The 27,017-nt window shown below is 45.0% G+C and overlaps 1 protein-coding gene across 1 annotated transcript in view; it reads right to left on the reverse strand.

Annotated features, from left to right (window-relative positions):
- The window catches only part of CABLES1 (Cdk5 and Abl enzyme substrate 1), a 213,618-nt gene extending 207,689 nt beyond the window's left edge, over positions 1-5,929 (reverse strand). The window contains exon 1 of the mRNA XM_033933899.1: positions 5,122-5,929. Within this exon, the coding sequence (XP_033789790.1) occupies positions 5,122-5,603 (482 nt within the window). The 5' untranslated portion in view covers positions 5,604-5,929. The remainder of the gene's footprint in view (positions 1-5,121) is intronic.
- Positions 5,930-27,017: the final 21,088 nt, after the last annotated feature.

Consider the following 27,017-nt stretch of genomic DNA (forward strand, 5'->3'; position numbering starts at 1 on the left):
TGCACTAAAAAAGTGATCACTTTTAGCAATCCAAAAAAGCAATTGATCAAGACCAGTCGCTCATCTGTCAAACCTTTTTTAATGGGTATAGATGCTGTGCATGTTACATATGCACAATATCTGTCCCATTAGAAAAAGAAGAAAAAAAAAAAAAGCACCCCACTGCCAATGACGGCCCTCCCCAATGAAGGCACTGTGACCCCTCCCTCAAGACCAGCGAAAATGGCACTAGGAATGCCCACTATCTCCTGTCAGGCCAAATCCCCCTCCACCACACAAAAAAAGGTCAGGATGGATGCCTGCTCCCTCCTGTCACAGGAGGTCTCCTGAACCCCCCCCAGTACCTTTTTAGACACACAGATGCACAGGGAGGGGCTAAGGCCCTGATTGGCTCAGACGTCTAAGGCCCCTCCTGTGGCAGAAGGGAGTGGGCATCCCCCCTCTTCATTTTCAGGGGGAGGGTAGTAGATGTTTGGGGGAGTGGGCCTTTCCATATCACTGCAGTGGAAGTGGGGGTGGAATCTCATTGGCAGGAGGGAGTGGGCATTCCTCCTGCCAATTTTCTTTCGCAGTGGGGGAGATTCGGCATGGTAGGAGGAAGTGGGCATTCCTCCTTCCGTTTTCGCTGGTGCAAGGAGTGGTTCGTGTACTTTTATTGAGGAGAGCCATCATCGGTAAGGGGGGGGGGATTCTTTTTTTTTAATGGGGCAGATATTATGCATGTGTAACAGTCACAGCATGTGTGCCCATTAAAGAAAAAAAAAGGTTTCCTGAATGGCTGAGCAGCAGGAGGCTGTTTTCGGAGTTCCCTCTGCCTCTCAGCTGTTCGGGCTTCCCCTGTTGGCTCTGCGCATGTATGAGAGTTGCTGTCATTGCAGTCAATCGGACGGCAGAGTCGGGTATTACAAGGAACATCCGCATGAATCATTTGCATGCAAACTTGTTAGTGCATCAATAGCTCTTTCTGAATCGGCAAAAAAATCGGATAAGTGCAGGCACACACAGTCTTAGCCATCCTCTTAGTGCATCTGGCCGTGGGTCAGGAACTGGTTGGTGGAAGGCGATAGAGAGTGGTCAATGGAGATCACTAAAGAAAGGATGTTACCAGTGGTAAGCCACAAGATTCAGTTCTTGGGCCTGTTCTTTTTAACATTTTTTTGTAAGCAATATTGCTGAAGGGCTGTCAGGTAAAATTTGAAACTTTGCAGATGATACCAAAATCTGCAATAGAGCAGACAACCCTGATGGTGTGGAAAGCATGGAAGGACCAGGTAAACTTTGAGGAATGGTCTGAAATTTGGCAGCTAAGATTTAATGCTAAAAAAATGCAAGGCATGCATTTGGATTGCAAAACCCAAGGGAACGGTTCAGTTTAAGGGGTGAAGAACTTTTGTACATTAATAGGAGTGGGACTTGGGAGTGATAGTATGTGATAAGTTTAAGGTGGCCGCACAGGTCGAAAAAGTGATGGTAAAAGCTAGAAGGGTGCTTGGGTGCACTAGGAGAAGAATGGCCAATAGGAAAAAAGGAGGTATTGATGCACCTGTATAAGACTCTGGTGATACCTAATTTAGAATATTGTGCACAATTCTGGAGGCTGCACTTTCCAAAAGATATAAATAGGATGGAGTCGGTCCAGAGGAAGCCAACTAAAATGGTTGGTGGTCAGACTTAAAGAGGAGGAAAGGTGGGAGAGGGAGATATGATAGACGTTTAAATACCTATGTGGCATAAATATGCACAAGATGGGTCTTTTTCATTTGAAAGGAAACTCCAGAATGAGAGGGCATAGAATGAGATCAAGAAGCGATACGCTCAGGAGTAATCTAAGGAAATACTTTTTTTATGGAAAGGGTGGTAGATGCATAGAATAGTCTCCCAGTAGAGGTGGTGGAGACAAAGACTGTCTGAATTCAAGAAAGCATAGGATGCGTAGGATCTCTTAGGGAGAGGAGGAAATAATGGATGCTAAGGATGGGTAGACTGGATGGGCCATTTGGCCTTTATCTGCTATGTTTCCATCATGGTATTTCCTAAATGGGTCAGCAGCGCACACACACACAGAATGCCCAGTACAGCGCAACATCAAATGTTAAAGGGGCCCATTGACCAATTTTATTGATTCTAACTGGTTTTTGCCTTCACTTCTGGTTATAATTCGTACATCCAGGGGAGGGGGTTAGGTGGGAGGGAGAAGGATAGTGTACAGAGACTGGTTTATTAATGATCTGTAAAAACTATTGTATGGTTATCTTGAATACATTGAAATCAGGGGGGGAGGGGGGTGAAAATTATTCGTATGTATTTTATTGATGGATGTAAGTGCTGTTTTTTCAAATAATTTGTATGAATTCTTGAATGCACTGTTTTTAGATTGAAAATGAATAAAGACACATTAAAAAAAAAAAACCCCAAACAAATGTTAAAGGGACTGAAGCCACAAAGCATCACGAAGCAGGCACTGACGGTCTAATACTAGTAGACAACATGGCTGCACGCTCCACCACTGCTGAACTGTGGATTTTCCTCTTTCCTGGATACAAGTAAAGAGTTTGGCGCAGTGAGCTTGCTGAAGGCAAGGCAGATTGCTGAAGATAAACCATAAATAGCAAGTATAGGGGAAACAATAGTTTATCTAGGGAAAGGGGTTGGGACTTGTATACCTTTTTTTTTTAAGTATACAACCACACTCAAAGCGGTTTACATACAGGTACTTCAAGCATTTTCCCTATTTATCCCGATAAGCTCACAATCTACCATATTTTTCGCTCCATTAGATGCGCTTCCCCCCCAACTCAGTTTTCACGGGAAGCGGCGCAGGACCAGGCAGGCAACCTGGTGCGCCGCTATGCCACGAGAGAACGGAAGAGGAGGGAGCTGCGTCAGCTGGCAGTTCTTGGAGGAAGCAGTGAAAACCAGCCAGCCTTGGCCGCGAATAGAAGTTAAAAAAAGGTGCACGCGGGGGGGGGGGGAGTGGCGGGGAGGAGGAAGAGGGCCAGGGCCTGCCTGTTGCCTGCCTAGGGGTAGGGAGGGAGGAGGGAGAGACCAGGGCCTGCTGCCTGTTTGCCCTGCTGAATTAAAAATAGGGAGGGAGGAGGGAGAGACCAGGGCCTGCTGCCTGTTTGCCCTGCTGAATTAAAAATAGGGAGGGAGGAGAGAGAGGCCAGGGCCTGCCTGCCTGCCTGCCTGCCTGGGGGGTAAAGAGGGAGGAGGGAGAGGCCGGGGCCTGCCTGCCTGTAAAATCAAAAATAGGGAGGGAGGAGGGAGAGACCGGGACTTTCCTGCTGCCTGCCTGTGGGGGAGAGGCCTGCCTGCCTACCTACCCGCCCTGTCCCATCACAACCTGCCTGCTTGCCCTGTGTCTACCTGCTTGCCAGCCACTAAGCCTTCCTGCCCTATCCCGGCCTACCACTAGACCACCAGAGAGGAGACAGGGTACAAAGCCTAGCAAGGAGGAGGGACAGGGTGTAGAGCTTGGCAGGGAGAATTTGGTTCAGAATGGTTTTTTTCTTGTTTTCCTCATCCACCGTCTAATGGAGCGAAAAATACGGTATCTGATGTACCTGGAACAGTGGAGGATTAAGTGACTTGCCCAGGATCACAGGGAGCAGCACAGGGTTTGAACCCACAACCTCAGGGTGCCGAGGCTGTAGCTCTAATCGCTAGGTCACACTCTCCTCCTAGACCAGTGCAGTAAGTTCAGTACAGTATCTAGTAGCTCTAGACCAGATCTGAACTGAAGGACTAAACAGGATTCAGAAATGCTGTCAAAATAAATCTAAGACCCTCACTAGCAGTGATAATATAAATATGCACTTGCACCACAAATCCTAAAGCACGCTCTAAGAACACCCACAGTTTGGTCTACTTCCCAGAGACCAGCCATCACTACAACCCATCACAAACAGTATCGACTGGCATCTGTAGCTGGATGATAGCTACTTAGGTTCAGGTACAGAAAATAAAGTGCTCCGTTATCCATACCCATAAGGGGAAACTGACAGCGCTGCAGTGGAGAAGCCTGTACAGCTGCTGTGTATTATCTTAAACATGCCACCATCCCTGACCTGTTTACCTTTGCTTATATTTCTTACAATAAGGCTTAGTGAGCACCCAGCTAAGCCCCCTAGCCCTCGCACCACTCAAAAAAAAAAGAGAACAAACCTGAGGCAATTACTATATTCTGTTGAAGGGGTAGCCTTTCAATGTTATGACACTTTCCTCAACACAAAATCCACTACATTATGTTTGCAAATGCTTAAATGCAGATATGGTGGCTACTTGCCACTTTATTTATGCTGGTTCACAGCTCTGCCGCCCAATCGATGACCCTGCCAAACGAAATAACATGTTTTAACAGCTGCATGCAGCCACACACTACATATTCCCGAGTTTTAAGGATTATTAAATCCTAATCAAATGATAATGTAACGTCTGACTTATTAAATGACTGGTTAGCATATGTCTTCCTGCAGATGAAAATCTGAATTGGCTCTGTACTCAGGGATGATGCAAGTTGAAACCTGCAAGGCTGGCATGCTCATAAGGTATTCAGTAAGGCTAGTCGCACAAATGGGCAAGCCTCAATTTATGCAGATGCCTTTCATTCTTATTCTATACCCCAATCATTTTAAATTTATGTTTTCAGAGGGCTCGATTAGTCCAGTAGATGAAACTGATAAAGCACCTTCTCAATGTGGGAACGCTCGGCAGGTGGGGAGGGAGGGCTACAAAAAAAACACACCAGACGTACAGAGAAGCGTGGAAATGCGGCCATTAAATATTTCCAGTCCAAGACTGACCAGGGTCAGAAGGAAGCAATTTTCTGCACCCCGAGTAGGTTTACAGGAAGTTTGTTGTATTGTCTTAATACTTTGTTTTTCTGGCTTTCTTAGAAAGCGAGAAAAGCCAAGATCTCCCCCCCCCCCTACAAGGGATTTCTGGCAGCGATGCAAAATGTTAACATAAAAAAACAAACCCCAAACCCCACTAGAAAATAATCTGAGCTGTGAAAAGTTGAGCAGCTCCGTCTCCTGCCCTGACACACACAAACGGTAAGGTGGAGGGGATTTTTTTTTTTTTTTTTTTTGGGGGGGGGGGGGGGAGGTAGCTGCCACTCACCGGCACCGCTGCAGCTCCAGGGCGGCGCTGCTCAGGATCCCGGACTCGGGGCAACAGTGGCCCAGCGCCGCCTGCCTGGGCGCCATCCCCGGGGTGAAAGAGTTGAGGCGGCTGCGGCTGCCCACCAGCACTGCAGGGGACACCTGCACGCAGGCGGCGGCGGCGAAGGCATCCTCCTCCTCCTCCTCCTCTTCTTGCTCCTCGCCGTCCTCCACCCCCTCGGGCGGCGCCGCCGGGGAATTCTCCCCGAGATGCCCGCAGGGGGACGGGCAGAGACGGGTCCCGTCACCCTCCCCTTCCTCCTGCTCGTGCGGCGGCCGCCCGTCCAGCGAGATGTTGGTGAGGAAGGAGAGCGCAGCCTGCCGCCGCCGAGGATCCATGCGCCGCCGAGGACGGGGCTTCACCACCACCGCCGCCGCCGGGTCCCCGCCCCTGCCATCCGCCGTCCTGTTGCTGCTGCTGCTGCTGGTGGCCGCCGCCATCCTCCCCCCGTCACACGCGCGGCCGGCGGCCCCGGGGGGCGGCGGCGGGGCTCCCTGTCATCCTCCACGCGTGCACCGCACACCGCCGCCGCCGCCTCCTCCTCCGCTTCCCTCCCGGGGCTGGGTTACGGCGCTGCCGGCTGGGTTCACGCGTGGCCCTCCCCACCAGAGACTGATAAGCGCGAAAACAGAGCGCTAACTTGCAGGGAGGCGCTGCTCTCGGGCTTCCCCCCCTCCCCTGCGTGTGTTTGGGGTGGGGGGGGGGGAGGAGGGAGGCGGAGCCTGCGGGCAGCACATGGTTCCGAAGCGATTACATAAATACACAACCCGCCCAACGCGGAAGGGGGGGGGGGGTGGCTCGGCTGAACTTTGGGACGGGTCAGACGCAAGGAGCGGGGCCAGGCTTGAAAAGCCCTGGGGAAAAAGTGAAAGAAATGCCTGCAAATCCAGGGCTTTTAGCCTCCTCCTCCCCCCCCTCCCTTGCGTAATGTCGAAATACAGGATCAAATTTCCCTTCTCCTTGTCGGTCTTCTCACCGCTCTGCTAGAACAGCCCTGCCTTTCTCCTTCTCGCTGATTACCATTTAATCTGTGGTGCGCTTGTACAGTCAGGTGACTTGATCTGTTCGTTTTGTTTTGATCCGATGAATACAGCACCTGATGGACTTAACAAGACGTTTCTGGAGCAGCTACAGGAAAACAAAACTTTTGCCATGAAAAGCTGCTGGGGGTCCTTTTACTAAGGTGCACTAACAGATTTTTCTTAATGTGTGCTAACAAATTGAATGCATGCCAAACCTGAGGTAGGAATGCTAACGGTGGTAGATCTGATGGAAACATTTTCAGCAGAAGAAAACAGTCTTTATATGGGATCAGTGGCGTACCTAGGGTATGTGGCACCCGGGGCCCATCATTTTTTGACACCCCTCCCCCCCCCATGTAAAAAAATTTTTTTATTTTTTTTTTGCAATAACCATGAAATGGAATAAATGGTCAGAATAGAAACAGGCAGTGAAAATTTTCTTTTATTGAACCTCATATATGTAACCATTATTCCAAACATAACATAACATAAATTATGTCTGAATTGTCATGACATCAGAAGTACATATGGAGTAGTTGCAGGTGATGCTTGGGACAGTTCTGATTGTGTTAGTTCGGTTTTATGTGTTTTTTGAATAGAAGGGTTTTTATTTCTTTTTGAAGGTTTGCAGTCTGTGGTTGATATCAATTGGTTGTAGAGTTGGGGGTCGAGTGTTGCAGCTCGAATGGCTAGGAGGTTGTCAAACAGTTTTTTTCTTTTGACGTTTTTGGTTGGAGGGTGTGTGAATGGTGCACAAGTTCTCCTATGTCTGTTTGAAGTGGATTGAATTATTTAGCTGAAGAAATTAGTTACCCCCCCATTCCACACACATTAATTCTCTTCCATTTTTGTTCCCATTATAAAAAACACTGATAAGTTCCCAGAAAAAAAATACATTAAAATAAGAAGTGAAAACAAAGGCCCCTACAGATGAGAACATAACATAAGAATAGCCTAACTGGGTCAGACCAATGGTCCATCATGCCCAGTAGCCCATTCTCATGGTAGCCAATCCAGGACACTAATACCTGGTCAAAACCCAAAGAGTAGCAACATTCCATGCTACCGATCCAGGGCAAGCAGACACTTCCCCATGTCTTAATAACAGATTATGGACTTTTCCTCCAGGAATTTGTCCAAATCTTTCTTAAAACCAGCTACACTATCTGCTTTTACCATAACTTCTGGCCACTTCATTTTTAAGTTTAGATCTTTCCTTTCAAACAGAGACCTTGCTAGATGTCAAATACAGCACAAGGTAACTTCACATGGACTTAGCTGTGCAGGAAATGTGAATCTCCTCATACACCCACCATATAGTGCAAAAATGTGCAAAGGTCTGTTTTTTTCTTTCAATCACTACATAGCCTAATGCCACACAAGCAGCGCTGTTACAAACATATTCTGTAGGTCAATGCTAAGGATAACAAAGTTTCCTTCCTTGGACCAGAAGGAGATAAACCACTGGAAGAGATCCCAAAACAACACCCAAAGACCCACTCAGTGTGTGAATCAGTTGAGTGGAGTGGACTAACTGGGGGGTGGAAATGGGCCCGGAGTTTGCTCAGCAGAATTTCCCAGACCACCTCTTCCTCTCAACACATTGACACGCTGCCACCATCACCACTAGGAACACCTCACTGGGTAGGCCAGCTATGCTATAAACTTTATAAAACACATTATTATATTTTCTTATAAAGCACATATTTTAACTGACCTCTCTGACATCCTCAGCCTTTCCATTCACAAAAATAGAAGGAAGAAAAGTTCCCATTTCCTGCTGTCTCATGTCCCCGGCCTATACAATATTTTTTTTCTGCAGACCCTTCAAAAGTCTGACCAAATCCTCGTTTCACTTGCATTATAAAGTACTGAGGATGCCATCTCTCCCCAATCCCAGGTCCTAAAGTCTAAGACAGTAGCGCAAACTAATGCTGCCAGATACAGGAAAAAAAAATTTTGATTCGATTCAGCCCTATTGAATTGGTTTTTCAATTCGATTTTCCTGCCCAGTTGGGTGATTTTTTTCAAAACTCCTGGTGGGTTTTATAGCTTTTTCACCCCCTTTGGCTTCTCCTAACCACACTGGCGCTGTGGTGTAAATAAAATAAAGAAACAAAAAGGACTTTTCCTCTTTCTGTTAAATCCTAGCTCACGTTTGCAGTCCAACACCAGCTCTGGCAGGATACACATTTCAAATCTGACATGTTATAATCACAAAACAGAAAATAAAATTAATTTTTCTACCTTTTGTTGTCTGGTTATATTTCAAATCTTGTTGGTCCAAGGCTCTGGTTTTCTTCTGATAACTTGCTTGCCAGGGTCTCCTTCTTTCTGCATGCTAACCATCCATCTGCCAACTCTGTCCTCCCTTTCCATTTCCCTTCCCTTCCCAGGAAGTCTGGTATCTTTCCTTTTTTTCATCTCCCTCCACAGATCCACCTTTTCTTAAATACCCTTTCATCCGGCATCTCTCCCTCCTTCCCCACCATCCCAGAGTCCACCATCTCTTCCTTTCTTTTCCTAATTACCCTCCTATCCAGTATCTCTATCCCTCCTCCACACCATCCCTTGTGTCCAATTTCTCTCCCTTTCTGTTCCTTCCCTCCCTAAATCCCAAGGTCCATCATCTCTCTCCCTCTCCTCTATTTTCAGACCCATTATTTCTTCCCCCCCCCCCAAAGTTTGGCATATGCATGTCTCTTTGAACACCCCCTTCCCTCCGTGTACTTCTAAATCATGGTCCCCCCCCAAAGGCCTGCACCCCCCTTGAAGGCCTGTCCCTTCCCCTTGTAGGCCTGTCCCCCCCTTGAAGGCCTGCCTGCCTGTCCCCCCCTTGAAGGTCTGCACCCCCCGAAGGCCTGCACCCCCCCGAAGGCCTGTCCCCCACTTGAAGGCCTGTCCCACCCCCTTGTAGCTTCTCCCCCCCCCCTTGTAGGCCTGTCCCCCCTTGAAGGCCTGCCTGCCTGCCTTTCCCCCCTTGAAGGCCTGCACCCCCTTGAAGGCCTGCACCACCCCCCTCGAAGGCCTGCACTCCCTTGAAGGTCTGCACCCCCCCCGAAGGCCTGTCCCCCACTTGAAGGCTTGTACCACCCCCTTGTAGCTTCTCCCCCCCTTGTAGGCCTGTCCCCCCCTTGAAGGCCTGCCTGCCTTTCCCCCCTTGAAGGCCTGTTCCCCCCCTTGAAGGCCTGCACCCCCTTGAAGGTCTGCACCCCCCCAAAGGCCTACACCCCCCCGAAGGCCTGCACCCCCCTGAAGGCCTGCCTGCCCCCCCCGAAGGTCTGCACCCCCCTGAAGGCCTGCCTGCCCCCCTTGAAGGCCTGCACCCCTTGAAGGTCTGCACCCCCCCCCGAAGGCCTGTCCCCCCTTGAAGGCCTGCCTGCCTGCCTGCCTGTCACCCCCTCCCCCTTGAAAATTTACATGTACAGCATAGATTTTTGTGTGTGAACTTTAGGCCCCTTGGTTTTCTAAGAATATAAATAAGGAAACTCTTTAGTTTCTGGGTTTTTGCTTTTTTAAATCTGTGAAATACAGAGGCACTAAGATGGCTTCTCCAGGGCAGACCTTGCATAGCTGACTTTCTCTGTTCCTCTATGTGCAGCAGACGGGAAGATCAGTAAACCAGATCTCCTCCTCCCGTACGCTCCTCTAGTACTGCACCAACTTCCTCTCCGACGTCAGAGGCATCGCTTGCCTGCCCGCCCGCCCCACCCTGAAGGCCTGATGCCCCGACCCACCCCGAAGGACCGCTCGCCCCCCTGGCCTCCCCGCACCACCTATGAAGCAGCCGCAGCAGGATCGCGAAGTCAGCGTCAGCGATCCCTGCGCTGCTTCCTGCGCCACGGTCCCGCCCCTCCTCTGACGTCAGAGGAGGGGCGGGATCGCGGCGCAGGAAGCAGCGCAGGGATGCTGACGCTGACTTCGCGATCCTGCTGCGGGCTGCTTCACAGGTGGTGCAGGAAGGTCAGTGGGGCGAGCGGTCCTTCGGGGGTGGCGGGGGACTGAACGGCAAGGCCGGGAACACCCCCTTAGGGCTGGCACCCGGGGCGGCCCCCCCCCCCCCCCCCCCCCCCCTAGGTACGCCACTGTATGGGATTGGTGTACCTACAAAGGCAGCAAGGTGAGATTCCCTCTTCTAGAAGCTGTTTGTAGGATGTTAGCTTGTAGGACAGGATTAATGTACAGGCAAACTAGGCACCTATTTTGGACTCAGATGTTTAGGAGAGGCCCTTTTAATATGTGCTTTTTTTCCCCTTTATTTATTCTATAGTACAGATTTTTTTGGGGTTTTTCATACAATAGCTAGCAAAACAAATTCTTATGTTTACAACATTTCTATCAAAATAAAATACAAGTCAGGTGATGACCTGACTGATGCTGGCAGATCTCCCCTGACAAAACATCGCTGGCAACCAGAAGGGTGGTGGAGTCCTTGAATGCTGTCTAGAGGAGCTGTGTGGCTGAAGGTATGACAAGCAAACCCAAAAGTCTTACACAGAGAAACCACAGTGGGGAAAACTTGCCGGCAGGTCTGAGCAGCTGGTGCTGATAATGTCTTTGGCTCAGCGGCTAATGCGAGTGTGTCACTGTGGTTCATGATAACAAAGAAAAAGGGATACCAAAAGTGTGTACAGCAGTCCATACATATAGTTCATGATGACAAGCTGGCAGAACCATAAACTACTTCTTCTGGATATGAAGGCGTCCCTGGTGAATCAGGCTACCAAAATCTTAGAGAATAAGCACAGAATTACAGTCCAGGAAGTGGCAGCAGAACGGCTGGTATAGTTTCAAGTTTAAGTTCAAGTTTATTAGGTTTTTACATACCGCCAATCAAGGTTATCTAAGCGGTTTTACAATCAGGTACTCAAGCATGATAACCTTTTCAGATCTGTTTGTGATCCCCTTCTTAATTATTCCTAGCATTCTGTTAGCTTTTTTGCCATCGCACATTGCGTGGCTGGTTTCACTGACTTGTCTGCAAGTATTCCCAAGTCTCTTTCCTGAGAGCTCTCTCAGAGTCTGGTCATAGCACCATGAATCAATGAAAGATCTATGAGTGGGTAAAAGATTTTAAAGTGGGAAGAACAGGTGTAGCTGACGAAGGTCGTTCTGATCGCCCATCAACATCATGCACACAAGAGCACATCGACGGAGCAGATGCCTTGATTAGAGAAAACTGACAGAGAATGGTGTCTCAGTTGGTTGCAAATTTGGATATCAGCTATGGATCGGCATTTGCCATAAGGCATGATGACTTGGGAAAGTCTGTGCACGATGGGTTCCCAAACAGCTTACTGATCTGCAAAAGCAATAGCGTGCGGAGGTTGCGATCCAGTTCCTGAGCTGGTAGGAGGAAGATCAGAGTATTCTGGAGAGAATTGTCACGGGCGATGAGACATGGGTGCATCACTGCGACCCAGAGTGCAAAAGACAAAGCATGATGAAGTAAAGGAAACGGTGCAGGAATGCAGAAGTTAGTTGAACGATACAACAAATGCGTCATTTTGCAGGCGGACTTTGTCAAAAAGTGATACACTCGGATCCAAGATGGCGATTTGAACCGGTGTCTGGTGAGACGCTGAGGGCATATCCGCCTTTCAATACAGCAGCGACTAGATTTTCGTTGGTCGCGATGCCGAAGAGATGGGGGAAGAGCGCTGCTGCTGCCTCGCGGCGTCTTGAGCACCCCCCTCTTGCTTCGATTGAGCATTTTCTTCAGCGTATCCAGAGGGAGTCAGTGGTGTCGGGGAATCGCCCGCTGGACTCTGCGACGTGGAGTGACGCCGGACCGGAAGTCCTGGGGCTGGATACCACGCTGAGCCCCGACCAGAGGAATCCACCTCCCCCACCGCTGAGTGCGAGTTCCCCATGGGAAAGGAGTGGGCTAGAAGCTGCAGCACTCTCTGACCCTGAGGCTGTAACACCGGGGAGCCAGCAAGGTGAAGTCTCTATGGCTTTGTTAAGCCCAGAGATACCTCCAGCAGATAGGGCAGAAGGAGGAGAAAATCCAGACCAACAGACAGAAGGCAGTCAAGGTGAGCCTTTTCAAACTTTACATGAGACTTTCTTTAAACATGAAAAACCAGCTGAAGTGACTCTTGATTCAATTTGGGATTTAGTTTCCAAACTGGGAGACTCACTAACTAAACAAATTAAGGAAGGTGAAAAGAATACAAAAATTCTAAAACAGACAATAGAGGAAAATAAACAGGAAATTTCTAATGTTAAAGAAAAAGTGGGAGAAATTGAAAACGAAGTGAAAACGATCAAACAAGTTCAATCCACAATAATAAAAGATAATCAAATTATTAGAAGAAAATTGGAAACTATGGAAAATAACTATCGGACTAGTAACCTACGACTGTTGAATTTTCCTAAAATCCTATCTATAAACCCGAGAGAGATGATAAAAAGATATTTTATGGAGATACTTAATATTCCTGAGGAATCATTGCCTCCTCTCACTCGAGTATATTATTTGCCCATTAAGGAAAGGGATCAACACTCGGAGGATAAGAAACAGGAAATACAAGACCTTCAACAAGATTTGACAGCAATCCTGGAAACATCAGATAAAGATTTGGTTAAACCAGCAACTCTTTTACTATCTGTGGCGTTGTTGCCGGACAAGGATTGGATTTTGAAGATGTTCTTTAGAAACAAGAATAAAGAATTTTTGGGTTTGAAAATTCAAATGTTTCCAGACGTTAGTAGAGAAACTCAGAATCGTAGGCGGCAGTTTCTTTTGATGAAAGCTGGAGTTACACAGCTGGGTGGTATTTTCTTTTTACGTTTCCCATGTAAATGTATAATAAGGTATCGAGATAACAAGTATGTGTTTTTTGAACCATCTCAACTTACAGCTTTTCTGACACTGAAACGTCTGGAAAGAGAAGGAACAACAACTACTACAGTAACAACAATGTAATAGTAAAACTAATTGGATTGATATTAGAATAATTCCTCAAGCCAGGCACGCGATACTGTTTCTTTTGTATAGAATTATAAATTGATTTCCTAAAGTTCACTCATAAATAATCTTGGATCACACTATAGAGGACTTGAGATTGTCCGACTAGAACTTTTTCTTTCTACATCATGTAAATGATTTTCTTATAATTTTGTGTTTGATCTGACAATCTTTCTGTACAAAATGTTTTGATTTTGTTAAGAATTTTAAAATGATAAATAAAGAATAATAAAAAAATAAAAAAAAAAGCGATACACTCAGTTGCTCACTGTTACTTCTCTTAAAGCTGTTAAATGTATTTTGCCTTTACTTTTTGATTTACCCTCATAGATGGATGGTAGAGTTGAAGAATGTATGCAAACTGGTTTTCCTGGTAGACTGAAGCTCGTAGAGAGAAGGCAACACATAGATTATTGAAAGGGCGCATCCCAACAACCTAGCACATTCGTGAGGATGCTCAACTACACTGATAAATGCAGTTGATAAGGGCCTAGAAGGTGGCAGGACCTTTGGAGTATAGAGCCTCTAGATTACTGCTTTCCAAAGATTTCTCCGTACAACATAACATAACATTGTGCTTATTGACCGCGAAACCAGAAGTTCAACGCGGTTTACAAAAAGTTATAAAAGTAAATATGTTACATGAAATAAGATGATTCGTTAAACAGTCAAATATTTAGAAAAAAGATAGGTCTTCAATTGTTTTCTAAAATGGCCATAGGAATGAGTAGTAAGCAACAATATTCGGAATTCGTTGTCATAAAGAGCTGCCTGAGATGCCAAAGTATGATTTAGAAATTTCTTACTCCTGCAACCCTGGACAGATGGAAAATTAAACAAAGGATGAGTTCTTCTACTATGTCTGTATGATGCTAAAGAAAATCTATTGACTAAGTAAGAAGGAGCTGGACCATAAACAGCCTTGTAACAGAAACAGCCTAGTTGAAACAATACCCGGGCCTCCATTGGCAGCCAATGCAATTCGCAATAAAAGGGTGTAACATGATCAAATTTCTTCAGGCCATAAATCATTCTGACCGCTGTATTCTGTATTATTGTAAGTCTTGCTAATTCTTTCATGGTGAAAAGGAAAGCCATAGCATCTTATTGACTGGGTAAATGTAACAGGGCATGCTAGGGAGATAAAATTCCTTGATGAAATCAAGGACCACTTTATGAAGCAGCTGGTTCAGGAACCAACAAGCGATGAAGCAATTCTAGATCTAGTTCTTAGTGGAGCTCATGAATTAGTGGGGGAGGTAATGGTGCTGGGGCCGCTTGATAACATGATCAGATTTGATACAATTCCTGGAATAAGTTTGCACAGGAAATCCAGTACAATTGTTAAAAATCAGCATTTAACTTTAAAAATGGAGACTATGATAACTTGAAGAGAATGGTAAAAAAGAAACTTAGAGGTCCAGCTACAAATGTCAAAAATATACATCAGGTGTGGTTGTTATTCATAAATATCATCCTGGAAGCCCAGACTACATATATTCCATGTATTAAAAAAGGAGGAAGGAAGACCAATGGCAGCCGGTGTGGTTAACAAGTGAGGTGAAGGAAGCTATTAGATCTAAAGAAGAATCCTTCATAAAGTGGAAGAAGGATGCAACTGAAAATAATTGTAAACACAAGGAATGTCAAGTCAAATGCAAAGCACTAATAAGGAAGGCAAAAAAGAGACCTTGAACAGAAGATTGCGCTGGAACAAAAATACACAGTAAAAACTTTTTTAGGTGCAATAAAAGCAAGAAGGCAGGAAGAGAATCAGTTGAATAAAAAGGTCTCTCAGGGAAGACAAGGCCATAGCGGAGAGATTAAGGGCTTGATTCTGCAAATGCGCATCCCAATGTTAGGTGGTAGTAGGCATCCGTCTGTCATCTCTCAGCCAATCGGGACGCATATTTTTTTTTAAAGGGGAAGGACACCTACATTGTAGGCATATGTTGCGCATCTACGGAGATGTGTAGGGATGCTTAAACACGCTCAAGGCGGAGCATGGGTGTGGTTTCACCCAGAAGTGGCCTTGGGAGTGCTTAAATATCCCTAAACATCTCTATAGACACGCAACAGATACCTTAAATCAGGGGTGTCCAAAGTCGGTCCTCGAGGGCCGCAATCCAGTCGGGTTTTCAGGATTTCCCCAATGAATATGCATGAGATCTATGTGTATGCACTGCTTTCAATGCATATTCATTGGGGAAATCCTGAAAACCCGACTGGATTGCGGCCCTCGAGGACCGACATTGGACACCCCTGCCTTAAATGTATGCGTGCATGATTCTTTTTAGAACACTGATGTGTGATTAACACGCGATCAACAGCCACCTCTTAGGTGTCCACCGAGATCAGCGTCCTAAAGAGAATCAGGCCCTAAACGCCGCAGTCTTCACCAAGAAAGATGTGGGGGAGTTACTAGTGCCTGAAATGGTGTTCAATTCTGATGAATCAGAGAAACTCAAACAAATCTCTATAACACTGGATGATGTAATGGGTCAATTTGACAAATTGAACAGTAGCAAATCACCTAGACCAGATGGTATACATCATAGAGTGCTGACAGAATTGAAAAATGAACTTGCAGAGCTATTGTTAGTAATTTGTCATTTTTCTTTAAAATCCAGCATAGTACCGGAAGACTGGAGGGTGGCCAATGTGATGCTGATTTTTAACAAGGGTTCTAGAGGTGATTCGGGAAATTATAGACCAGTGAGTCTGACATCGGTGCCGAGCAAAATGGTAGAGTCTATTATAAAGAACAAAATGACAGAACATATACATAAGCATGAATTAATGAGAGAATGCCAACATGGATTTAGTCAAGGGAAATCTTGCTTCACCAATCTACTGCATTTCTTTGAAGGAGTGAATGAGCATATGGGTAAAGGTGAGATGGTTGATATGTATTTGGATTTTGAAAAGGCATTTGACAAAGTACCTCATGAAAGACTTCTGATGAAATTAGAAAGGTATGGGATAGGAGGTAATGTCCTATTATGGATTAAGAACTGGTTGAAAAACAGAGTAGGTTTAAATAGTCAGTATTCTCAATGGAGAAGGGTAACTAGTGCTGTGCTGGGACCGCTGCTGTAAAGCAGGGACTTCTCAAAATGGCCAGGCACTGCTGAACTCACTGAGTTAGGTTGGCAATTGTCTGAGGTTCCCATTCAGTTAACACCTATTTTGGTAACCTTAGTGCTATCAGCCAGACTTTGTAGTTCTTTTAACAACTTTTTTTAGTAACTTGAAGTAAAGAATAAACACTCACAGTTTGATGAGTTCAAGGTAGTTCAACTTTGTTTACAGAATCTTCTCACTACCAGCATGTCCTATCCAAGGGGATTCTGGAAGTGCGTCCACACATCTTCTGGAAAATAAACACTTTGCTGCAGACTTAGATACTGAACCTAAGCTATATTAGGCTATAAGGCTTAATAATATCATATAGTTTTGTCAAAGTTCATAAGTCACTGAAGCTTGACTTAATGACTTCTGGCTTGTCTTGATATCTCTGACACAAGGCTGAACTCTCTCTAGCAGACACGCAGGAGCTGTAATGAGAGACTAACAACTAGAGAATGACACGGTGGCCACGGGTAGCCACTGATAACCTACCGAAACAGGGAGAGAAAAAAGTGGTCATGGGTACGGGGACAAGGCTATTCACCGCCTGTGGAGTGGTGAATGGCCTTGTCTCCACAGTGAAGTGAGAGAATGTGAGTGGTCCAGCAGCCCCCTCCCTCCTTCTTTCCGATCGCTGCTGTCCAGGCATCTCCCTCTCTCCCTTCCCCTCACCTTTATGGCAATTTTCATTTTTCTTGTCTCCCAGCGTCCCAAGCCTTTCAACAAGTCACACGCAACTGCTTGAATCTTCTCCTGTGATGCAACAGGAAACAGGAAGTTGCATCAGAGAAGAAGTTTCAGGCAGCCGCATGTAACTTAAGGAAAGGCTCTGATAACTGGGAGACAAAATAATGAAAATCACCACGAAGGTGAAGGGAGGACGAGAGATGCCTGGACAGCAGCGATTGGGAGAGAGGGGACTGCTGAACAATGAAGGACTCTGAAGGGAAGTGAAGAGAGAGGGGGAGGGGAGAGAGGAACAGATGCATGAAAATGGGTAGGGGAGAAAGAGGGGAACTGGATTAGAAACTGGTTGACGGACAGACACCAGAGGGTGGTGGTTAATGGAAGTTGCTCGGAGGAAGGAAAGGTGAGTAGTGGAGTCCCTTAGGGTTCGGTGCAGGGGCCGATCCTGTTCAATATGTTTGTGAGTGACATTGCTGAAGGGTTAGAAGGAAAGGTTTGCCTTTTTTTTGATGATACCAAAATTTGTAACAGAGTAGACACCGAGGAGGGAATGGAAAACTTGAAAAAGGATTTACAAAAGTTAGAGGAATTGTCTAATATCTGGCAACTAAAATTCAATGCAAAGACATGCAGAGTAATGCATTTGGGGATTAATAATTGGACGGAGCCGGTAATGGTGGGAGGTGAGAGGCTGATATACACGGATGTGGAGAGGGAGCTTGGGGATAGTGTCCAAAGATCTAAAGGTGAAAAAACATTGTGACAAGGCGGTGGCTGCTGCCAGAAGGATGCTGGGCTGTATAAAGAGAGGTATAACCAGTAGAAGAACAAAGGTGTTGATGCCCCTGTACAGGTCGTTGGTGAGACCCCACTTGGAGTATTGTGTTCAATTTTGGAGATTGTATCTGGCGAAGGACACAAAAAGGCTTGAAGCGGTCCAGAGGAAGGTGACAAAAATGATAGGTTTGCGCCAAAAGACGTACGAGGAGGGACTGGAAGCCCTGAATATTTATACCTTAGAGCAGGGGTGCCCACACTTTTTTGACTCACGAGCTACTTTTAAAATGACCAAGTCAAAATGATCTACCAACAATAAAGTTAAAAAAACACACAACGCACACTGTACGCATAGAATTGTTAATTATCATTCCTATTCCGGGTTTTTTTCAAAGAGGTCAAAGCAGATGACTCTATGCACTGTCACCTCAGTAACAACCATACAAAAATAGACAAATACCCACCCCCCTCCCTTTTTACTAAACCACAATAGCAGTTTTTAGGTCAGGGAGCTGCGCTGAATGCCCAGCGCTGCTCTCGACGCTCATAGGCTCCCTGCGCTAAAAACCACTATTGCGGTTTAGTAAAAGGGGACCATATTGTAAAATATAGACAGCAGATATAAATTCAGACACATTTTGATCACTAAATTTAAAATAAAATAATTTTTCCTACCTTGTCTGGTGATTTCATGAGTCTCTGGTTGCACTTTCTTCTTCTGACTGTGCATCCAATCTTTCTTCCCTTCTTTCAGCCTGTATGCTTCCTCTCCTCCACACCTCATTCCCTCCCCCAACTTTTTCTTCCTCTCTCCCTGACCTTTCTTTCTTTCTGTCTTCATGCCCCCTTTCTTTTTTTCTGTTTCTCTTCTTTCCTTCTGTCTCCCTGCCTGCCCCCTTTCTTTCTTTCTCCCTGCCCTTCCCCAAGCCACTGCCACTGCCATCGGGGAACAGGACCCAAAATGCCACCAATGGATAACAGGCCCCAAAGCCGACGCCGACCCATGCTCTCCCTGCTTCGGGCCGACCAGCATTCCTCTCCCCGACGTCAATTCTGCCATCGGAGAGGAAGTTCCACCCAGCTAGGCAGCGATTGGCTGGCCCGAACTTCCTCTCCGATGGCAGAATTGACGTTGGGGAGAGGAATGCTGGTCGGCCTGATAGATCACCAAGCAAAGTGAGTCCTGGGGGATCGACTCACTTTGCCTTGGCGAGCTACCGGTCGATTGCGATCGACTTATTGGACACTCCTGACTTTACAGGAAAGGAGGAACAGGGGAGATATGATTCAGATGTTCAAATACTTCAAAGGTATTAGCGTAGAATAAAATCTTTTCCAGAGAAAGGAAAATGGTAAAACCAGAGGACATAATTTGAGGTTGAGGGGTGGGAGACTCAAAAGCAATGTAAGGAAATTCTTCTTTACGGAGAGGATGGTGGATGCTTGGAATGTGCTCCCGTGAGAGGTGGTGGAGAGGAAAACGGTGATGGAGTTCAAAAAAGTGTGGGATGAACACAGAGGATCTAGAATCAGAAAATAATAGTAAATATTGAAGAACTAAGGCCAGTACTGGGCAGACTTGCACGGTCTGTGTCTGTATAGGGTAGTTTGGTGGAGGATGGGCAGGGGAGGGCTTCAATGGCTGGGAGAGTGTAGATGGAGTGAGAGTGTAGAGTGAGCTTTGACGGAGACTTTAGTAGTTGGAACCTAAGAACTATACCGGGCAGAACTTTGGATTCTTGCCCAGAAATAGATAAGAAGAAGAAGAAGAAAAAAAACCCCAACAAATTTTTAGATTGAATCAGACGGACCATTCGGCTCTTTATCTGCCGCCATCTACTATGTTACTATGCTGCATGGAAATGGGTAGGAGAGAGAGGGGGGAGGGGAGGGAAGAGAAGATTCTGCATGTTAGTGGGTAGGAGAGAGGGGAGAAAACGCTGAATGTTAGTGGGTAGGAGAGAGGGGATAAGACTGAAGGAGATGGGTGCCAGACTAATGGTGGGGTGTGTGTGGAGGGAGAGATGGAAAGGAGAGGCAAAGTAACAGAGCAGATGCCTTATGGAAGAGGTAGAGGGAAGGCAGACAGTGGATGGAAGGAATAGAATGATGTGAAGATGAGGAAAGTAGAAACCAGACAACAAAGGTAGAAAAAAAATTTATATTTCTTTTCTTTGCTTTAGGATAAAGTAGTATATTAGTTGTGTTGATAAATATTAATTAATGACAATTGTACAGAATATTGTTTCTTTTTATACTTTAATAAAATAAGTTTAGTATAAAACTATTTGAGGCTTGTGCGGATGGGATCAGATGATTTGCGGGATGGAGCGAGAACGGGGACCAAGCTTGGGGGGATAGGACAGGAAAGGAAACTGAGCTTACAGGGATGGGGACAAATTTTTTCCCCATGTCATTCTCTACTAACAACACAGACAAACAAACAAACGAGAGAGAGTCTCTGAGTCTCTGGGATTGACAATGGTCCGTAGGAAGATCACTTCTGTGACTGGTCGGATGAAGGTCTTCAAGGTTTTCAAGGTTTTATTAAGAATTTGATTAATCGCCTGTTAACATTTTAGGCGATGTACAATACAATTAAAACGAGGGGAGCAAAATTAAAATAATTAACAAGAACCAAAGCATGGACAAGACTAACAGTCAAACAGGAAACAAGAGGGCAGAGGGTGAAATACAATATTATCAAAAAAGAAAACAGTTAAGGGCATCACAAAAGGGTAGGGAAAAGTTAGTTGAGAGCTGTTCCTTTGTTCCTGGGAGGTGCTAAGTTGCTCTTGGTGAGCTGAGGCTCTGTCTCTTTGATGACACTTTGTTGATTGTCTGGTCTTGAATCAGCTGGTTGATGCTTTGAAGTTGCAATGTGGATCAGGCATACTATGGCCCTTCTGAGTGATGAGTGGGATGTGCTGTTCAAGAGTCTTTAAGGAATCTTTCCATCTCTCCCATTCTTGTTGCATTTCTGGTGGCAATAGAACATCCCACTCAGTGCTTTGAAACAGCTTTCTTAATAGGGTTCTCCTTTGGGTTGGAGCCACAAACCCCTTTGGATCGTATAGACTATTGACTGTCAATAAGACCTCTGTATGTATATGGCTTTTCTTGGGTAAACACTTGAAAAATAAAAAATGACTTTCTGTAAGTTCCAATGTAGACCAAGACTTCTTTGAAGTGGAGGGGTGTCTACTCTGAGATCTAGATTTTTTTTAAAAATCCTTAGCATGATCCTCTTGAGGAAATGCTGCCATTACTTCTGGACTGTTAAAAGCGATTTTGTAAAGTCTAAGATTGGCCTCTGGTAACATTGTTTGTGTTCTTTTTAGTAGATCAATTGCCTTTCCGGCTGTGGACAAGGATTTCAAGCCATCATCCACATAAAAGTCCATTTCAATTAAATGTCTGGCATCTGCTATACTCTCTCTCTCTCTCTCTCTCTCTCTTGGGCTGTCCTTCTAAGCCCATATGTTGACAGTGCAGGGATTGGACATGAACTTTCATTCTGTATTCTACAACCTCTTGATTGAGGTCATGATTGTGATACCACATGAATCTTAAGTAGTTTCTGTAATCTGGATGCACTAAAAAGCAGTAGAATATTTGCTGGATGTCTGCTGTCATGGCAATAGGTTCATTTCCTTTTATTATTATTATTTATCAAATTATTACAAGTTATGCACTCATTCAAGTAAACCAGTGTCAACTTCCCAAAACCATTTTATTTATAAGTAAAGATATAACTAAAGGCAAAAATCAACAAAGAAAATAAACACTTACTCAGACCATTATACACGTGGGGAGGAGAAATTTTTTTTAAAAAGAGATTTTACTATAAAAATTCAAGGCAATTAGCTTAAACAGATAATCCTCTAATCATGCACTTCATTTGGCACCAATAGTTAACTTTTTGAGATCTAAAAGGATCTTAGATGTTCTGGTAGGAAAAACCACATAGATCAGACCCAGGTGTTTAATTACACATTTACACAGATATGCCAGCAAAAAGGTAGCACCTATCTTTCTTGTTTCTTCTTTCATAACTAGAAACTCTTTTCATCTCTCCTGAGTCGATTTTGTCACATCTGGGAATATCCAAATCCTCTGACCACAAAATAAAGTTGTACCATATTTAAAATATAATCTCATAACGGAAGTCAAATCTTGCTCAAATACAAAATTGACAATAAGGGTAGCTTGTTCTTTGACTTCAGAGAGAGAATCTTCAAGAATAGCTGTAATATTTTGGAAAGTCAGTAATCCCTTTCTCCATAGTTGGAAAGTCTCCTGTTTCAGTCTTTTTATCTTTACTAACCGGTAAATAGTAAGCTTTATTAATAGGCGGAATAGTGTCATGAGGAAATTTTAAATTCTCCAAAAGAAATTTCATAAAAACTTCCAAAGGAGACATACCCAAAATTTTTGGACAATTTAAGACTCTGAGGTTCAATCTTCTATTGACATTTTCAATCTCAATTTTTTGTGAAATAGACTTCTGATCTTTTATTACTATGGAAATATTTTCTTTCAAAGAAACAGTTTCTATATAAATTTTGTCCATACATTCTTGCCAAACTTTATCTAAATTCAAGGAAAAAGCATCCACCTTTGTAACCGGTACTTCCATGCCCTGTGTTTCAAATTTATTAAAATTTTGATAAAACGCAAATCAAAACTTCTAAGCGTAGGATCTTGGCTTTAGGATCTACCAGTTGTCGATGTTTTGCTATTGATTGCAAATGAGGGTGCTGTTGTACAAACTTAGGTATAGGGATTTGTTCCCTGATATCTGGTATTTAGTTGCACTCAATTAGAGTTGGTAGATCTTTCTTGAAACTATCATCCATTGCTTCTATGATGTAACCATTCGCTTTTCTCCCAGTCTTTCTGGTCCTCCCTGAACAGGTTCTGAGGTGGTAGGGGATAACAGTTTCCCTGGATGTTAAACAAATCAAAGAACTCTGTCCTTGCCAGAGACTGGTTACTTTGTTCAGGTTGCTATTTAGATATATGTGGCTATACCTTTGCCACATATATCTTGGTGCATGGCCTTCTCCACACACCCCTGTGCAGTTTGTAGTGACATTCTATGGTGTTTGCTCTATCTCCTTCTCCCTGCCATGGCCTGACTCTGGGGTGGGGTGTCCTCGGACAGGCTGGTTTTCTGCTAGGATGTAAGGCATTGACGTGTTGGTCACTGTCACATACTGTGCACTTATAGCTGATTCTGTATTTTCTCAGCAGATCTTTTTGCTCTCTTAAGGTTTTCTCCGTGAACCCTCTACATTTCTGAAGAGGTTGTAGTTTCATATGTATTGGACATTGTTTTTCTGGATCCTCTATTTTCTCTATAGTAGGAGGATGATCTGTTGGTTGAGTTGTAGGAAGCACGTCTGTCTTATGCACAGCTAGAGACTTTCTGGTTGGGTTACCATTCCTTTTAACTGGCTTCTCATTCTGAAAGTAGCCTGTTTTTCCTGGATCAGGCATATCATCCCGGAAACTGGGATCAGTTCTTCTTTTTACTAGTTTTCTGATGAAGTCTGTAAAGACAGTAAATGGGGGGGAATCTCCCTTGATTGTCCTCCTTATAGTACATTTCTAGTACTGACCATTTTTCTTTGATGTCATATGGCAGCTTTGCCATAAACTTTTTTATGCCAAAGGATGTGTCTAGGTAGCTCAGGCCTGGAAGACTTGGATCGACTTTGAGTGCTTCCAGTTCTTGGAGGATGTCTCCCAAATCCAGCAGCTTGTAATTGTCTTTGCTGGTAAGTTTTGGGAAATTGTCTATCCTCTTCATTAATGCTTGATAGATGGCTTCTGGGTTGCCATATTATTGCTCAAGTCTTTCCCACATTTCTTGCAGGCCTCAAGCATCGCCAAGCTGGAATGCATCTTTCAATTTCTTTATCTTCTCTGATGACTCAGGCCCCAACCATTTTATCTTCAAATTAATTTCTTGCCTTGGTGTAGGCTTCATGAATGTTATAGCGTCTTTAAAGTCAGCTTTCCACCCATGGTACCTCTCTGGGTGGTCATTAAATTGGGTGAGTCCCATGTTCACTATCTTTTTGTGTGCCATGTATATTGCTAGATCTTCTCTCTCTAAGATCTCTATGGTGCTGGTAGTAGGTATCGGTGGCTGACTACTTGCTGCTATCTGCCTGGAGACAGGTATGGAGTCAGGTGCCTCTTGCTTAAACACAATGTGCTGAATTGGATGTGACTGCTCAGTCTTCACTGGAGTCAGGTTCCCATATGGCACCAGAGTCTTTGCTTGAAACAAAGCATTTCTCTCGGTGAACCTATCTGGAGTGAGAACCGATGGCATCCATTTGCATGCTTGCGAATGGATCATTGTAGTGGCGTTTTGTCTCAGTGGCATGGTTCACTTTAGGTGTGCTTCTCTTAGGCAAACTTGACTCTGCTGCTGAGGAATGTGCTTTCCCTTCATCGAGTGATTCCTCCGAGTCAGACTGTTATTGTTTGCTCTTTAGCTCTGAAGCCTGGGCTTTTATGTATTCTAATATTGTCACAAGTCTGACTCTCACACCAGCCTTGTGTCAGTGAAAACAAACAGGAACACTCCTATTAAGTTAGTTAGGGCTGATCAATGTGTTTCTGACTGGCATAGTCAGAAATCCAGTAACCAGACAGACAGACAGACTGCCTTCATTACATACCAAGCACAGCCAGGTAAAACAGGGCTCTGCCCCTTTAAATTCCACCATATTGAAATTGCTGGCTAAGCAGGTAGAAAGGCAGTCAGAGCTAAGCAGTGACCATCCCCTGCGCAGGGCTGGGCATGGCCCTGCAGCTCTGAAAGATTTAGATGGCTGGAAGCCTCAGTTAAGCAGGCAGCACAGAGAAGCACACTGGCAGGAGGAGGCTCTCCTGTCCTCACAGCCAGAGGACATGGAAATGTCATTACCTGAGGAGGACAATGAGCTGGCAGAGCAGAATGGATCAGAAATCATAAAACTGGGGGACTTGCCTAAACAAACTCATATTGAGGACATGGAAGTGAGTTAAGATTGTTTGTTGCCTTTGGAGGGAAAAAAAGGTTTTGTTTTTTTTTAAGCAGTACTTTTGCTGAAGTCAATGCTTTGTTTCTGGGGAAGACTGGGACTGTGAGAACTTATTGGTATGTACAGAAGAACAAAATGTGGAACAAGTTTATTGGTGTATAAAACAATTAAAATGTATCACAATGTATATAAGAATAGCCATACTGGATTAGGTGTACATAAGAATGTACAAAAGAATAGCCATACTGGGTCAGACCAATGGTAACTTGATCAACTGCATTGATTGTAATGGTTCATCTAGGCCAGGGGTAGGCAAATCCTGTCCTTCAGAGTCACAGGCAGGCCATGTTTTCAGGATATCCACAATGTATATACAGTGGAACCTTGGTTTACGAGCATAATTCGTTCCAGAAGCAAGCTCGTAAACCAAAATACTGTTTATCAAAGCGAGTTTCCCCATAGGAAATAATGGAAAGTCGCTTGATACGTTCCCACCTCACCCCCCCCCCCCCGAGGCCAGCGGCACAGCACCCCCCCCCCCCCGCTCGTAAAGGCCCCCCCCCGCACAAACCGGCTCCCCCCGCCCGAACAACTTGAAACTTACCCCCGTCTGGCACCGGCACACAGCCCACAGGATGTGCCGGTGTCGCTTGAAGAACTTCCTGCTTCTGCCGGGTCTTGAGCATGCATCTGTGCATGCTCAAGGCCATCTCATTCTCCCTCTCACCAAGATTCTCGGAGATCTCTGATAATCTTGGTGAGAGGGAGAATCTACGAGAATCTCAGCGAGAGGGAGAATGAGAAGGCCTTGAGCATGCGCAGATGCATGCTCAAGGCCCAGCAGAGGCAGGAAGTTCTTCAAGCGGCACCAGCACGTCCTGTGGGCTGCGTGCCGGTGCCAGACGGGGGATAAGTTTCAAGTTGTTCGGGCGGGGGGTGCCGGTTCACGCGGAGGGGCCTTTGCGAGCGAGGGGGGGGGAGCAATGCCGGTTCTCGGGGGGGGGGGGGTGCTCGCAAATTGAATCAACACTCGGTTTGCAAGACAAGTTTTGCGAGAATGTTTTGCTCATTTTGCAAAACATTCGCAAACCGGGTTACTCGCAAACCGAAGTTTGACTGTATATGAGATGGATTTCCCTACTTTCTCCTTGAGATGCAAATCTATCTCATGCATATTTATTGTGGATATCCTGAAAACTCAGTGAGGTGTTTTCAGTTTATGCTGGCTGTGTGAGCTTGATGAATGCACAGAACTCAGACCATACAGAACATTTATGTTATTCTAGAAACCTATGAGTCAGCCAGTCAAGCACACACACATACACAGACACACACACACATATGTATCATGGAGGCATATTTGATACTTCTGTTAACATCCTTGTAGGAAGTATAGACAGAGAAGTAGCACTTGGTGCCAAAAATAACATTAAAGCACCTGACGTGCAGAAGGTGTGGAGAGGAGAGGAGGCGGGTATCTTGAAATGAGAACTGGGACTTCCAGTTACACAAGTGTGACTTACAACCCTCCAGTACAGGCTGAAGTGTTGGATACAAACATGCATAATATCACAGTGAAGAAGGAAGGGTTCCTGGTGGGAGATTATAATCTTCCAGATACTGATTAGAGTATTCCATCTGCAGTTTAGAAAAGATGTACCATGGGCAAAAGGTAACTACCCAACAGGGAAGATGTGATGCTGGAACTGGTATGTACAGACTGGGAAAGGGTTTCTAACGTCCAAGTAGACATTAAATACCAGAACTCCACTGATGATTTCAAAAAAGGAAGAAAGAGGTTACAAAAAAGCAGGGTCCTGGACTTCCAACAACATGAACTTTATTTAATAGGGGAGATTCCATTGAAATATAACAGTGGGTAAGCTAAAAGAATCCATTTTATAAGGGCAATCAATCTTTCTATTAGAAAAGTAAAGACCAGTTTGCGTTTCAAAAAGAGTGAGCAAAAAGGTCAGGATTAAAAGCTTAACATTTCAACATGGGTGTGGAGGAATAGCCTAATGATTAGCACAGTGGGCTTTGATCCTGGCAAACTCGGTTTGATTCCCACTGCAGCCTCACTGTGAGTACCCTCAGATATATCCCATCAGGCCCGGGCCCCATCTTTATTTATTTTTAATTTAGCTAGCTCCTCACAAACAAAGTCTTTTGAGTTTAGGATGGCCTAGAGATGGCTTCAACAGAAACTCCAGTAATTTGAAA

The sequence above is a fragment of the Geotrypetes seraphini genome, chromosome 2 (assembly GCF_902459505.1).
Source record: "Geotrypetes seraphini chromosome 2, aGeoSer1.1, whole genome shotgun sequence".
In the NCBI taxonomy this organism is placed as follows: Eukaryota; Metazoa; Chordata; class Amphibia; order Gymnophiona; family Dermophiidae; genus Geotrypetes; species Geotrypetes seraphini.